General features: G+C 36.8%; 1 protein-coding gene across 1 annotated transcript in view; it reads right to left on the bottom strand.

Moving 5' to 3' along the window:
• Positions 1 to 17,209, bottom strand: part of bend5 (BEN domain containing 5) — a 338,217-nt gene that overhangs the window by 10,047 nt on the left and 310,961 nt on the right. Inside the window, exons 10-11 of the mRNA XM_058785810.1 lie at positions 12,768 to 12,920; positions 7,962 to 8,124 (exon numbers count right to left, since the gene is read on the bottom strand). Coding sequence (XP_058641793.1) covers positions 7,962 to 8,124; positions 12,768 to 12,920 — 316 coding nt within the window. The remainder of the gene's footprint in view (positions 1 to 7,961; positions 8,125 to 12,767; positions 12,921 to 17,209) is intronic.

Below are 17,209 nucleotides of genomic sequence, written 5' to 3'. Positions count from 1 at the left end.
TATATATATATATACACACACACTGTATATGAAGAGTTCAGATGCAAAGCCCCTAAGTGCCATCTGAAATTTTCATCTAAAATGAGCATATTTATCAGGCTCTTATGTTTAGATTTAGTAATTTTACTCTAATGGCAATGTATAGGTACTTTTCTATGCAATTAATGTAAAATAACTTAACTACAGGAACTTGATAAAAATGCTCATTTTAAAAGAAAATTTTAAAAGGCTTTTGAATATATATATATATATATATATATATATATATATATATATATATATATATATATATATATATATATATATATATATATATATATATATATATATATTTTTTTTTTTTTGTGAATAAGAATTTATTGAAAATAAAAACAAAACTTAAAAAAATTGTGTTTTTATTTTATATATTATTTTAATAATAACAATAATGTAAAGCAGAACATTTATTATAGATAGATAGAGTGTATATATAACATTTGAAATAAATAATGCATATTTTATTTAACACACATACTTTTTGATTATATTGTTATTAATAATATTTCCAAGATTTATATGTATGTATAGATAGATAATTAGTTTGTTTAAAGGGATCGTTTGTCCCAAAATGAAAATTCTGTCATTAATTACTCAACCACATGTCGTTCCAAATCCGTAATTTATTTATTTTTTGATGAAATCTGAGAGCTCTCTGTCCCTGCAAAGGCAGCAACACAACTGCAATGTTCCCAGACCCAGAAACGTAGCAAGGACATTGGCAAAACAGTCCATGTGGCAACTTCACCACGACGCATGTGCGTGCTTTCTCCAGAACATAATCAACGTAATCAGCGCTGTTTACGTTCAGGAGAAAACGTGTGCATGCTGAATGTAAACAATGCTGGTTACGTTGATTAGGTTCTGGGTAAAGCGCGCACATGCGTCGTGGTACTCTCCAAAATGCAGGAAAATCGGGGAAAAGTATCGTTTAGTATGAAATTATGTTATTTTTATTTTCTTTGTGAACAAAAAGTACTCTCGTAGCTTCGCAAAACTGAAGTTGAGCCACTGATATCACATGGACTGTTTTACTGATGTCCTTGCTAAATTTCATGGACTGGGAACATTGCAGTTGCATTGCTGTCTGTGCAGGGTCAAAGAGCTCTCAGATTTCATCAAAAATACCTTCATTTTTGTTCCAAAGATGAACAAAGATCTTATGGGTTTGGACCGACATGAGGGTGACTAATTAATGACAGAATTTTCATTTTTGGGTGAACTAACCCTTTAAAATGAGCATTATTTTCACCAATTCAACATGTTTCAGTTAACACATTAAGCTTCTTATAAGGTAATTCAGTATAAGATACGTTTAAAGTGACATACATGAGATTTGGTGTCGATTATGAAGATGTGGGGGTACTTAAGACAGTATAGTGCTATAGCTGATGTACACACATTCATTCAGGGCTCATCGCACTGAAAGGTCATTGCAAACCACACTGTATGCTGTCAATCTAAATTCATAAGATGTCATAACCACCTGCAGCAGCTTCGTACAGAGGCACCTTGCCGCCACAGGCATTAACCAGCTTATATCGCCCAGGGGATGCTGTGACGACGATAAAAATCGGTTACAGGTTACCAACGACCGGGCCATGCATCCATCATAAATTTCCTCAGTTTTGTGCGACATTACAGGTGGTGATAAATCATTAAATGTGCTAAATTATTCCCTCAGTGCTGCTGTTCTATATTCTGATATGCTCGGTATTCTATAACAAGACAAAGGTGGAGCAAAAATGTGAGCAATTGAGCCATTTGACTGAAGGATCTTTCAATGTCTTCTGTCACAAAATGCAGCATTATGGAGTGTGTGAGATCTCTATCCAGGTGGTGCCACTGTCAACATTAGCAGTACATTATGCATGTGTGTATGGGTGTGTGTTTGTTTAGTGAGGTTAGGAAAAGGTGAATTAATTCCTTTGCAGGTAATTATAATGTTGTCATTGTTTTGGTTTTTATCGGGGAGTGAAGTCATGTCTGTAAAGGTCTCTGCTGATAATTTGCACGCTCCATAGACCTGCCAACCGGCCTGTAAAAAGTGGCATGTCACATTCTGGTAACCTCTTTGCCCCCAATCTTTGCACTACATGCCACGGCAAATACCCTTCCACTACTGGAGGCTGACACCCTCAGCCCTCGTGTGCCACACACACACACACACACACACAACCTCCCAGATCTACAACATAATAACCTTTTAAAAGTTACACCATATTCAGTTTTTCCTCAATTGTTTAGCCATTCTATTACACTAACACTTTAAAACCAGGGGTTTTAAAAAAATTAATGCCAAAGACCCCCAAATATGATCAAATGCCTTAAAATGATATTTTCTAAAATATAAAGCTAGCTACAGAATATATTTTCAGACCAATGTTACTTTAGTTTCACTGACATAGTATTATAGTTTTGATTAATATTTTGAATCAGTTATTTTTTATATTTTCAGTTTTAATTTTAATTTTAAAGTTTTAGTAATTTTTTGTTGTGTCATTTTAACAGTTTATGTCTATATCGTTTTTTATCCATTTTATTTTTATTTATATTTTTAAAAAATATATATATTTTACTTTATTCTATTTCAATTAACGTGTTTTATTTAAAGTAATGAAAATGACTATTATTGTTTTTTATTAACTATAATAACCCTGTTTTAGGCTCATTTATGCAAGATTTATAGCTCTTTAAGAATTAATACACACAATGATATATTAAATTATTATTAATAATGATAATAATAACAATAATAATAATGATTAGTAATTAATAAAATATATAACAATCAATTTAATTCCTTATAGTATAGAAATGCGTTATATGTTACAGAATATGAAACTATACGATTTCATGTTTTTGTAGCAACTGAGAAAAACTGTATTTGTTTTGCAATGCTAATCTATCTTCCTCTATTTCTATGTATAGCTATACATATAAAGGCCAAATTTAGGAAAATGTCATCATAAACACATTAAAACATGATAAAAAGTGAATTGTCAGAACATTTAAAGCAGTTCTCATTATATGAAAGGCTCATAAATGTCTGTGTGTGCCCAACATAAAGACTGTACAAATGATGTCCTGCTAAAACATGCAAACAAGTGTCAGGCTTTACTAAACATCTCACACTCTTCTTCCATGCCAGGTTCCTCATTGTTAGCTCGTGTTTTGCACACCTAATAAATAGCACAGCCCACAATCAGCTTTAACCTGTCGCTACTTCACGGCACAGCTGTTTTAAGTGATGGGGAAAAAATGCTGTTTCAAGGAGAGAGGCCTCACAGGTAAGTTATGACTCTTTCCAGCAAGCTGTAAATTGCCTTTTTTGTTGTTTCTATCTTTTCTCTGTCACTAAGGGAAAATAATCTGCAGGGCTGTGGAGTAATTCTACATGGATGGGTTTCTTATTACCACAACTGGAGCGGCTGGGCCTTGGAGATGACAGCCCAGCGAGGCAGCAGGCGAGCGGAGAGAAACAGTGAAAGCGATGAGGCATCAGTCAGCAGCTTTACTGCTCGCTCTGAGATAAACACCCAACAAATAAATAAATTAATGCAAGAGAGGCCTGTAAATATGAGTGTCTAGCAGCTGGGTGCGTGACAGAGCGATACAGGGGTGAAACGCTCACGTGTGCACACACTCACACGCACACACACACGCTCATAGTAAAGTTCAACCAACGCTTTTCCGATCACTAGAGGGCACTTAAGCTACACAAATCTTGGGTTTGCACAAAGAGACCTTTTAGCTGTGGAATTCACTCCTTTATATAGAGCGGCTTTCAACCTCAGATTCAGATATGAATCTGCACAGAGCACCAAACCCCCCCACCCCACCCCCCCTCTAAATCAATGCTATTGATTTAGGGTCTTTCATCTCAGGCCCGTCTAAAAATCTGTGATTAACATAGCCATGAATTCTTCAGTAATCACTGAATGTACTTTATAATTAAATATTATTCATCCTTCTAGTCAGTGCTGAAACAGGTCAGATCCGACATGTTTGAAATATTAGGTATTTTAAGTCAGCTGAACATGACTCAAACTCTTATCCTCTTCCGATTAAAGGAATAATTACTCCCTAAATGAGTCCACGTGGGACTAAAATTCTAAAATTGTCCCTAATCTTACTAATGGATTGTACACCTGTTGGTGTTTGCACAGAAGTGGATACACTGCATCCACATCGACACGACTCAACGACAAGAGCGTTTCGGCGCACTTCTGTTGGCCGGCCGACATCTCTCGAGTGTCTAATAGCCAACCGGGTCAACAAAGCCTCACTCTCTGATAATGATTCCTAGAATAATTAAGAGATCAATGAGTGAGCATTGCTCGCGGTAAATAAGGGGATGGAGTTGTACGACCAGCATGCAGCTTAAACGCAGGGAAGAGAGCTGAGCTTCAATAGAGTGACATTATCACCCCAGCCTTCATTATCGAACCGTGACGCCACCCCAGTATGTCGCTCGGTGCACCTACACTGGAGAGATAATTTCAGAAAGTGAGACAGCAGCACAAGTCATTGGCTTTTGTCTACTGAGCTGCAGCATCGATTTGAGAAAATCGGGTCTTTACACCAGCCATATGTTCCTCATGAGGGGGAAAATTCAATGAGAGTGCAGTTCTCGATCGTTCTAGTTGAAGCAAGAGCCTTCAGGGAAGATGCATAGTGACCAGGCTGTTTGTTCGTCACTGAACAAACCAACTCACAAACAACCTATAACCAACAGGAACCAGCTCCACTTCAAAGCCTCTCTGTCAATAAAGCAACCTGTGGTTCCTGTATCTAAACACCCAGAACTTAATCAGTTCACTATGAGACAGAACAAATTTGTAGAGGCGAAACAAAATGGGAAGTTTGTCCTTCCTCTGATCATTTTATCTTCCCTTCCTCCTTCAGACAGCAGGAGGCTTCAGGGTCAGAGATACCCGAGGAGAAACAGAGAGAAATAGAAGTGTACAAGGTGGTCTATAAAAACTGAAGAATGCTATCTGTTAGCATTCCCATTAAACCCAAATCCTTCACTATAGTGACTATTTTGATACGTGACGTGAAAGGTGGCAGACAGGGCAATACAATATATATACCATTCACACACACACATACACACCATTCAAAAAAAATTATATATATATACACACACATACATACATATACATACATATATATACACACATATATACATGCACATGCAGTATATAAACACACACATACATATACACGTATATATATTTATATATATATACACACAGTCATGGCCAAAAATATCGGCACCCTTGGTAAATATGATCAAAGAAGGCTGTGAAAATTAATCTGCATTGTTAATCCTTTTGATCTTTTATTTCATAATGATATTTACCCCCATTTTAAATTCTTATTATCAAATCGCCTTTATTTATATAGCGCTTTTAACAATACAGATTGTGTCAAAGCACTTAACAGTATCAAATTGGAGGATAGAGTGTCAGTAATGTATAATGATAAGATTAAATACTCAATTTTCAGTTAAAGGCATTTCATTATTGAATTCAGAGATGTCAGTGTCTAGCTCAGTTTAGTTTAAATAGTATCTGTGCAATCAAATCGGCGATAATCACTAGAAATTAATTGTCCCCAACTGAGCAAGCCAGAGGCCTTTAACCTTTTCATTATCCAATGAAAGGTTAGATTTTTGTGAATTTTTAAAATAAATGTTTTTCTCAAATACAAGTTGGACACAATTATTGGCACCCCTAGAAATTCCTATGAGTAAAATATCTCTGAAGTATATTCCCATTCATATTCACAATTTTCAGCACTCCAGGGTGATTATGAACATGAAATTATCCAGCCATGGCTTCTTGTTTCACAGAAATATAAATAGGAGGGAAAACAAAGCCCAAATTCCCTTAATCATCCATCACAATGAGAAAAACCAAATAATATATTTCTGATGTGCAGCAAAAGATAATTGAGCTTCACAAATTAGTGTAGTGCCTTTAAGAAAAGAGCTAGAGCAGTGAAAATTCCCATTTCCACCATCAGGGCAATAATTAAGAATTTCCAATCATCAACATAAAATGTTCTGAAACTGCCTGGAAGAGGACGTGTGTCTATATCGTCCTAATGCACGGTGAGAAGGAGAGTTTGAGTGGCTAAAGACTCTCCAAGGACCACAGCTGAAGAATTGCAGAAAATAGTTGAGTCTCTGGGTCAGAAAACCTTTAAAAAAAAAGTCAAACAGCACCTACATCACCACATGTTGTTTGGGAGGGTTTCAAGAAAAATTCTCCTAGCTCATCCAAAAACAAACTCCAGCATATTCAGTTATCAGACACGACTGGAACTGGGACTGGCTTCTATGGTCAGATGAAATTAAAAAAATGAGTTTTTTAGCAGCAAACACTCAAGATGGGTTTGGTGAACACAGGGATAAAAAGTACCCCATGCGTACAATGAAATATACTGCTGTATTTTTGATGTTGTGGGCCTATATTTCTGCTGGAGGTCCTGGACATCTTGTTTAGACACATGGCATCATGGATCCTATCAAATACCAACAGATAAAAAATCAATAAGTGACTGACTCTGTTAGAAATCTTATAATGGGCCATGTTTGGATCTTCCAACCATACAATAATCCAAACACAAACCTCAAAAACAACACAAAAATGGGTCACTGAGCACAAAACCAAGCTTCTGCTGGCCATTCCAGTCCTCTGACCTGAACCCTATAGAAAATGAGTTGGGTGAACTGAAGAGAAGAAGCACCAACATGGAGCTGGGAATCTAAAGGGTCTGGAGTGATTCTGGATGAAGGAATGGTCTCTGATCTCTTGTCAGGTGTTCTCTAACCTCATCAGGCATTATAGGAGAAAATTTAGAGCTGTTAAACTGGCAAATGGAGGTTTCAAAATGTATTGAATAAAAGGGTGCCGTTAATTGTGGCCAATGTGTATTACAGAAAAACATTTATTTCATAATGATATTTCCCCCATTTTAAATTCTTATTATCCAATGAAAGGTTAGATTTTTGTGATTTTTTTAAATAAAAGATCAAAAGGATTAACAATGTAGACTAATTTTCACAGCCTTCTTTGATCATATTTACCAAGGGTGCCGATATTTTTGGCCATGACTGTATATATACATATACATATACATATACACACACCATTCAAAAGTTTGAGGTCGGCAAGATAAAAAAAACATTCTTATGCATACCAAGGCTGCATTTATTTGATCGCAAACAGTAAAATTGTAAAATCTTATTAAAAATTAAAATACTTGCTTTCTATTGTAATATATTTTAACATTTTCGAATTTTCAGCAGCTGTTACTCCAGTTTTCAGTGTCACATGATTCTTCACAAATCATTCTAATATGCAAATAAGCTAACATTTCTTAATATGCAGATATTCCATTTTTTTGTGGAAATCACATATACATATAAACATACATATATATATATATACATACATACACACACACACACATATATATATATATACATACACACACACACACACACACACACACACACACACACACACACACATATATATATATATATATATATATATATATATATATATATAAAATATATATGATAAAGAAAGTTCAAAAGAACAGAATAATTAAAATGCATCAACAAAAATCTTACTAAGCCCAAACTTTTGAACGGTACACTAGAAAAAATAGTGGATTAATTTTAAGCAATTTTCACTCAGAAAATCCTAGTAAATTTCAAAAATACTATAAAGAAACAGCAAGTAACACAATGAATTAAGCATTACATTTTGAAGTAAAAGACTTAAGCAGTATTTCCTTATAAAACATAATCCAATAATCTTTGATTTACTTTGAACTTCAAATTCCAAACATATATTATAGAGTGTAGTGTTATATTATCAGGTGAAGGAGGAATAAAAGGATACAGCCATCCTCAGTGTATGGCACAGGTGAGGTGCTTCCTGCTGTCAGGTAGCTGTAGAAGGAGACCTCCAGTGTGTAGCAGTATGAGGTGTCATCCAACAGACCACCCAGGAACCGTCGGCCAGTACCAGCCTTGACCACATCACGGTTAAACGATGTGCTGGACTGGAGAGGACACACAAAGACATAACACAACAGAATGATTAATCACAGTAAAACACAGAGAATAGAAACAAACAAAGAGACATACTTGGAAGCAGGGATGTTGTTTGTTGTGTTGGTTGCTTTGAGTAAGGAAACCATAGAAAACACTGCTGTGATTGGCTGATAAGCCTTTCAGTGCAAACCTATTTGAATGAATTGGTCAAACTGGTGAAAATGGATGGAGTAAACAGCTCATCTACTCAGAAATCACCACGTTTGATTTTGTCTGAATATAAATTAACTTGAAATTGCTTAGGGGGAAAAAAATCTGAGAATGAGTGTTTTTTGCTTTTTTTTTAGTGAGCACACAGCTCGGTTAAATTAAAAGGGCATCTCTTCCATACCTGCAATGATTATGACACCTGCAGCGTTTACTGAGGATTTGTTGACTAATGGTCTGAAAAGACGGTCACTATAAATAATAGATGAACAACAGTCAGTAGTAACAAATAAAAGCACAAAATATGCTTGTTACTATTTTTGTATATAGCCATTATTTTTGAAGCAATGTAAAAAGTGTTATTTAATGTTATTTCAAAAGGATAGTACACAGGGAAATAAATCAATAAATAAAAAATTAAATAAAAGATTATATACACACATATATACATATACACACACACACAAACACATATAGATAGATAGATAGATACATAGATAGAAAGAGAGAGAAATTAAAATGAAATATATATATATATATATATATATATATATATATATATATATATATATATCTGTATATTACAATTACCAGCCTGAAAATATTTCCCCACAAACCCATTTTATCATACACTAGGCACAGAGTTGTCACAAGAAAGAAGTTATTGATTGGATTGAGGAAACTATTTATGGATTGCATTGGATTGGCCTAATAATTTATGCCACTTTGTCCATTACAGAAGTACTTAAGTATGCTGGCAACTTTTCCCTGCTCTCCACTTTTCCTGCAGTTGTGTGCTTGCTTACACTGCACTCTCCGTGCCTTTCCATGGCTCAGCTATAATGGTTGGTAAATGTTTGCTTTTGCCCAAGAAAGGTGACTGATCTAGTGTCAGTGTGACGTGTAGCTGGTGGCTATGCGCAGTTGAGACATGATTCTCTCCAGAGGCAGCTCTCCCTCAATATGCTGGATGAACTTTGGGATGGTTGTGTGCTGAATAGGCAGAGAGAGGGGGCAACATGCCAGCTGGAGACTTGCCCTCTATGCCCTCCTGTCACCACACACACACACACACACACACACACAAACAAACAAACACATAACGATGCTTCAGAGAGCTTAGCTTCAAAACACACGCGATGCATTAGATCCACAAAGACAGAGCTTACCCTTAAATTGTGCACACACGCACACATACAAAACACAAACAGTATTTATAGAGGATCATAAATAATGTGGTGACATTTTTTTCAGCGAAGCAGAGAATAGGCATAGGCTGTGAAAAGCGGCTCTTTGTGTAAGAATGAGAGAAGTTCTAGATGGGTGACTGGGCAGTAAAGGTTAGTCCTCTGCCCGTATTCTGCTGGCTGAGCTACTGAAATGTCACACTTCCTGCATGCTGAAGGTCACTGTTGCAGGCTGGAGGTATTGCATGCTGACAAAGAGAGCGACACAGAGCATTAGGGGCCGCAGGGAGGGGAGAGGGGGACCTCCACAATGGGACCATAACTGGAGTAAAACTGTAGGTAAGCAGAATACAGTGCTGTGTTCACACACACACACACACACACACACACACACACACACACACACACACCTCCGCCCTCCAGGAAGCAAGCGCATCAATCTGTCCATCCATCCATTCACTTGTCCACCTATTAATCAATTTAGCAATTTTCCATCAATCCATTAACACATTTCTATCTATCCACCTATCGACCTCTGTTTGTCTATCTACACATCTCTCTATCCATCTATCTACCCACATTTCATCCATCCTTCTAATTTCCCACCTATCTGTCTATCTACCTGTATTCCAATTCATCTACCTATCAACCATCTAGCCACCCATATATGTATGTACATATCGTATATATGTATATATACACATCCATCCATCCCTCTACCTATTGATCTACTTACTATCTAGATCAATCAATCAATCAATCAGTCTACCTACCTACCTATCGTGCCCTCCACTAATATTGGCACCCTTGGTAAATCTGAGCAAAGGTGGCTGTGAAAATAAATCTGCATTGTTTATCCTCTTGATCCTGTTTTTCTGCTGGAGGTCCTGGACATCTTGTTGAGATGCATGGCATCATGGATTCTCTCAAATATCAACAGATAAAAAATCTAAAGCTGACTGCCTCTGTTAGAAATCTTATAATGGGCTGAGGTTGGATCTTCCATCAGGACAATAATCCAAAACAAATATCAAAATCAACACAAAAATGGGTCACTGAGCACAAAATGAAGCTTTTGCCATGGCTGTCCCAGTCTTCTGACCTGAACCCTATAGAAAATGAGTGGGGTGAACTAAAGAGGAGAAGCACCAACATGGAGCTGTGAATCTGAAGGATCTGGAGAGATTCTGTATGAAAGAATGGTCTCTGATCTCTTATCAGGTGTTCTCCAAACTCTTCAGGCATTACAGGAGAAAACTCAGGGCTGCTATCTTGGGAAAAGGACATTGCAATAATTGGGTGCCAATAATTGTGGCCAACATGCATTGGAGAAAAACATTTATTTTATCATTAAATTTTCTCCCCAATTTCAATTGTTTTACTTCAATGATAGGTTAGAATTTTGTGAATTTTTTGAATGAAAGATCAAAAGGATAAACAATGCTGATTTATTTTCACAGCCGTCTTTGCTCAGATTTACCAAGGGTGCCAATATTAGTGGAGAGCACTGTATCTATCTATCTATTTATACTCCTATTTCTAACCATCTATCCACCTATTCATCCCCATCTTCCCATCTACCATCTATCTGCCCATATTTCTATCCATCTTCTTACCTGCCTGTCAAACTGCCTGTCTATCTACCCATCCATCCATCATTATGTCTATCTATACATCTGTTATCACTTTATTCATTTTCTGTATATCAATTTATCTATCAAGCCATTCAAATATAACGTCAATACATTTATCAATCAATTTATAACTCAATCTGTTCATCTTTCTAGCTATTATCTATCCATCCATATTAATTTATATATTTCGTATCCATCCATTCATCCATCTGTCCATTCATTTTTTATTTATACTATTTTTTATATATCATCCAGAAGTTTATCTATTAATCTACTATCAGTCTTTGCTTTTTCCATCCATCTATTTGCTTTTAATCACAACACCATGATCACAATGATGAGGCCAAAGATAGAAACAGCCTCTGGAAACTATAACAGAGCCCAGATGAATAGAACAAGAAAGAAGAATGTTGAAAGTGTGGAAGGGGTGCAATGAGCTGGAAGACACATCCATCCAAACAATCCTTCTGAATACAGACAACAAATAAACCAGAAGTAAATTTGTAAACAAAGCAAATAAAGACCAACCAATCTTTTTGATTCATGTTATCCCATTTTGACACTGAAAACCATGTGGAAATTACCAATTAATATAGCTGTCAAGTGAAAAAATGAGAAGGGGGTTGAGATATAGAGGATTCGGTCTGTGCCGATGAGCAGACGCAATAATGTCTCTTCAGCTCTGTGTTATGAAGGCACTGGGTGCACGGATGGTTCATGTATCTTCTCAGACGTATATAAGCATGTCCTCATCAGCATGCGGTTCCCGACTCATCCAAAAGAGCTTCACCGTGGCAAATGGTTAAAGTGTCTCTGCTCCTCTCATATAGACACCTCATCAGCAATATTGAGTCTGGTTATTGTCTTGCTCTGCAGAATTGAAAAGGTTACTTGCCGTCCCCTGGAAAAATAGCTTGTGTTGATGTGCTTCGTCTTGGAAACAAAAAATTTGCTAATTTATGGGGCGTATTGAATTTTTGGAGAAAATACCAATAACGCTTTTCCATGCGCCGTTTGCTAATGAGAATAGAGCTGAGAGGGAAAAGGCTGACGGAGATGAAATTCAGCCAATGATTTTCTTTTGCTGAAGAAAAGAAGAAACCTATCAGCGTAACTATAGAGTGGAACTTAAATGTTATCTGGTAACGTCATGCGCTACATTTTGCAGTTCTTAATTTTCATTTACATGCAGTCACAAATAATGCAACAGTAACATATTAATAATTGATAGGATATTACACACTGTATTTTTCAGAAATTGGAGTAAATCAATAGCTTAGTAGTTAGTGAATATGCACCAACACAATAAAGAGACAGTTCAACCAAAAAATAAAAACTGTCATCACAAAATATTTTAGAATGTTGTGGCTCAAAACAACATTTCATTTTTCAAAATGTTGTGTTCCACAGCAGGAAATGTGAGTAACTTAAGACAGAATTTTCATTTTTGAGTGGCCCATCCCTTTAAGCCAAGTTGTTTACACATATGTATATACAAGAATCATAAAGTCCAAAAATTAAATAGTAAATATAACTAAAACAGACCAACATTCTGAGGATCTTCTTTGTGTTTTGCAAACAAAAGAGCACTAAAAGTACCATGGTAATACCCATTAGACTTACAAGAGAGAAGTCAGGCGCGTTTTGGCACAGGAGTCGAGGAAAGACAGCCTGTCTCTGCCCTCTCTCCTCTTCCTCGAAGACGTTGCCATACATGAAGCCATTCATCATGGTGGAGTGGGCGTGCACATCGATGTAGAACTCCAAACTCACTTTCTGTAAATCACATGGAGAGAGACACAATGATTGAGAGAGATCAGACAAACAAGTGGAAAGATGAACAGGCAGAACATATCCTATGAACAGTATTTAAAATAAATAAAATCATCACATTATCAACAAAAGAGAAAAAAAAAAACATCTTTATAAAAAAGATAAGGATTGTTCAAATGTTAATTCATATTTATACTATTCATATACATCATATATAACAGCTCAAATGTTTGTAGTCAGAAAGAAATTATTATTTTTTAAAAAGAAAGGATGCATTCAACTGATCAAAAATGACAGTCAATAAATTTATAACGTTACAAAAGACTTCAATTGCAAATAAATGGTGTTTTTTTTTTTTAAACTTTAAATATATCAAAGAATCCTGAAAAATGTCTCAAAAAAAAAAAAAAAAAAAATTTGATCAAATAAATGCAGCCAGTCTTCTAAAGATACCCATTTTGTGTTCCATGGAAGGAAGAAAGTCATACAGGATTGGAATGACATGAGGGTGAGTAAGTGCTGACAAAATTTTCATTTTTGCAGTTAACACAGACAGCAAGTGATTGACTGTCCATAGAAAAACAGAGCAAGCAAACATCTTAAATATTAAACTATGGGTTTCATTCACATCACCGATGCTCCGAGTGCAAAAATAAGCACAGCATTATTCATCACGGTCCTGCGAAAGAGCAACAACACTCCTGGGTGTTTTATAGAACAGCTGTCACAACTGCCATAGTTTAGAGGGATTAATTCATATTCCTGAGTCAGCAAGCGAAGCAGGAACGCCTCACTACCTCAACCGCGGGCCGGATTCAGGCGTTTAATGCAGAATAAATGATTAATATGGACCGGGAAACACATACAATAATATTTGTCAGCAAAAAAACCCAAAAAAACTCACAGAGCAGAAATTCAATTCGGAAACAAATGGCAAAGTGTCACCAGAAAGAAACATCTCAACAAAGAAGACCGAAAACATGTATATACTTCTGCGAAAGCAGTATAAAAAGATGTGAAAAGTGTTTACATCCTCAAAAAAGCTTTTAAAGTGTTCAAACAGTAGACAATCCTTCAGACACGCCCCCTCTCAAGCCTCCCACACGCCATTTTGGCTCTGTGTTGTCTCAGTTACAGTCTAACAGCACTGCAGTGCAGGAAACTGCCGCTCCATCATGGCTGCCACATCATTAAGCTTGCGCTTGGCAAGATGATGAGAAAGACACTTGTGTGTGGTTTTGTGTGGAGAGAGGATCACGCTGTCGAGCAGAACGAGGTGTCGCCACGCGGAGGGCTGCCGTTTGATGCGCCTCGTCTGCGCGAGTGTGTGTTATTGTGTGTGGGTGAGAGAGAAAGAGTGAGTCACGGCGCTTCGGTGACAAGGCATCAAAAGGAGCATCCAGCTCCGCGTATCTATACGGGCGACAAAGTAATGGCCATTTTGTTTGAGGCTGCCTATCTCTCCCCATCCGTTGTGTACATTGTAAGCATCTGATGCAGGCATAATAGGGCCCACTCCTCTACCCTTTGACCCTCTCCCGCGCTCTCTCCATCTACGCCGAACCTTTTCTTTCTTCATTACGCATTCCGAAGCGCACCTCGAATCCCGCGGGTCGTCGGGAGAGGGAGGTAAAGCAGAAGTAAGGAAGAGAGAGCGAGAGAGAAAGAGAAACATCAGGAGTCAAAGACCGAGAGAGAAAGAGAGAGAGAGAGATGCGAGTGGGGGGAGAGCTCGGGCAGCACCCGGTGCTTGAAATTCCGCTCACAGCCAAAGCAATTTCCTAGTGAGCGCAGGGCTGTCAGGCCTCTGATGGCAGGCGGTGAAATATGGTGGCTGAGAGTGGGGCGGCTGCACGCATGCCAGTCTGATGGATGGAGCCCGCAAGGAAGAGGGAGAAACAACACACAGACAAAAAAAAGAGGAGGAGGGAAAACGAGAGAGAGAGAGAGAGGCACTGGTCACTGTTAAGGTAGCTCCATCAGCTCCTTCAAGGGGTTCCCAGTGTGCAGTAGAGGCGGGTAACTGTCTAATCGCCCACATACTCGCCGTGCATTACAAAGTCGGGGTGGGGCCGCTGACTTTGCTCACATGTATACACGTTCACACACACATTTATGACCTTTTCTCCTGCTCAAAAAGATGCTTAAGATCACACGCTGTGTAATGGCAATGTATGCGTGAAGTGCTCTGTTCCTTCAGCGAGGACCATTGGCTCATTTTGCACCGTTAACAACATAATTAAGAGTGGAAATGAAATGGCCGCTGCTCCTCTCTGCAAGAGCTGTTCACTACCTCCGGGTTAGAAGTAACCTTTCAACACTGATCTGGGACCAGGTGCCTTCTGTCATGGTGCTGAGCTCTTGGAAGACAAAGAAATGAAAAGTGAAATGCAAAAAAAGGAAGACTTTCATACCTGGGTCATGTAGAATAATGAATAAATAAGGAAATTGTTTGTTAAATTGATTTTATAAAAGACTAAGATTAAAATTAATTTGAGGACATGGAAAAAAAAACCCAAATGGATTCATTAAAATAATATTAGAACTTATTATATAAAAATATGAAGTGTATTGAATATTTCTGTTGATAAATCAGTGTTATTACGGTCAACTAAAATTAAAACTAGTTTAAAATTATTTCGGTAATTGAAATAAAATATAAATATTAGATGAATAGATACTCAGATTTATAGAAATATATATATAAAAAGGCCAAAAACATTACAAACAACAACAAAAAAAACTACGATTTTAAACGTACACTAAAAGGGAAAGTGCATGCAAATACTTAAATTATAGCAGAATTTTCATTTTTTAGGTGAATCATCTTTTACATCTTTTTAACATGTAAATATAAAAGCAAATTCAAAATATTAATAACAACTTCTATTTAAATAATTAATTCATATTTAAATATTGTTATGAAATATTATACACTATCAAAAAAAATAGACTAAATACACTCATTGTATAATGTACCTCTAGGATCATGTAATTCTAATACTGTTACAAAAATAAAATAAATATGAATTTCATACACAAAAACTGTGAAGTGAGTATTCTCAGAGAATGATAAATGGGTATTATATTATAGTAAGAATGACCGATCTGTTCCTTTGGTATAAAAATATCATTTTCAAGGTGAAAATTACATCCGTCTCGAAATTCTGACTTGATTTTCCTTATGCAATATCAAGGACGTTCATGACAGAAAAGTACAGTCACCATCTACAGCCCTCAATGTCAACAAACAGACAGCCAATCACACACTCTTAATGTGCTGTCAATCAAAGGTGGACAATACTCTGCTACCTTAACGCTGATTGATTGTTCAATTAGCATGCGTCTCTGACCTCCAGATTTGTTCATTTGAATTTGTAATTAAGCAATTAAGGGCAATTAAGAAATTAGGAATATGAAAATAGAGTATAATTTGAATGTTGACGTGTTGAATATTCAAGTACATATACAAAAGGGAAGTTAATGCCCATCACACTTTTTGCATGTGAGGATAGCAGGCAAACGTCTATCTGTTCCTTTGAGTAGAAATGGAAGGTCAAAAGAATTTAGTCGGACGAGCACTTATCTAAGGAATAGTAATTAGTCTGGGCTGTTAAGGCCCATAAATGCTCTGCTTATCTGTATGAATTAAGAAATGGTGCTGATTTAAGCAGGATTAGAAGCTGATGCATTTAACCACAAAGCACTTAGCATCAGCAATACCTATGAAGAGAGGACGCAACAGATTCTGCTCGCTCAGAAGTTTGTCCACCCTCCGCCGACGAGGGGAAAAGAAAGAGATTTTGATAATGCAAGACTTGAAATACAGTTGTGATGTGGAAAATATTCTGATTGAGGTCAAAACACACAATTACATGCAAAGCGAAAGCAGAAAAGGAAAGATGGAAGGCGTCTGTGTGCATGATCTTTGAAAAGACAGCTCATCAGACAGAGTTCAGATTATATCTTGCTTTTCAGATGTTTGCCAGGGTGGAAAATGGCAGCGCTCCATAGTGCAACAGTTTCCATCCTCCTTCCTTCATTAGAGATGCTACACAGCTCTTCAGCACAACACAGATGTGGCTTAAAATTCGAGCTGGGTAAAATAGCTAAAATAATAAATATTTCTGAATGTTGTTTTGACATTCATGTTCACACACACACACACACACACACACACACACACACACACACATATATATTTATTTAAATACATATTTATATAATATGTAATATTTATACTGTTATTCGGCAAGGGTGCATGAAATTGATCAAAAGTTAAAGTAAATATT

The sequence above is a fragment of the Onychostoma macrolepis genome, chromosome 08 (assembly GCF_012432095.1).
Source record: "Onychostoma macrolepis isolate SWU-2019 chromosome 08, ASM1243209v1, whole genome shotgun sequence".
Lineage (NCBI taxonomy): Eukaryota > Metazoa > Chordata > Actinopteri > Cypriniformes > Cyprinidae > Onychostoma > Onychostoma macrolepis.
The sequence above is the reverse complement of the archived record's forward strand: the minus strand, read 5'-3'. Positions and strand labels throughout refer to the sequence as shown.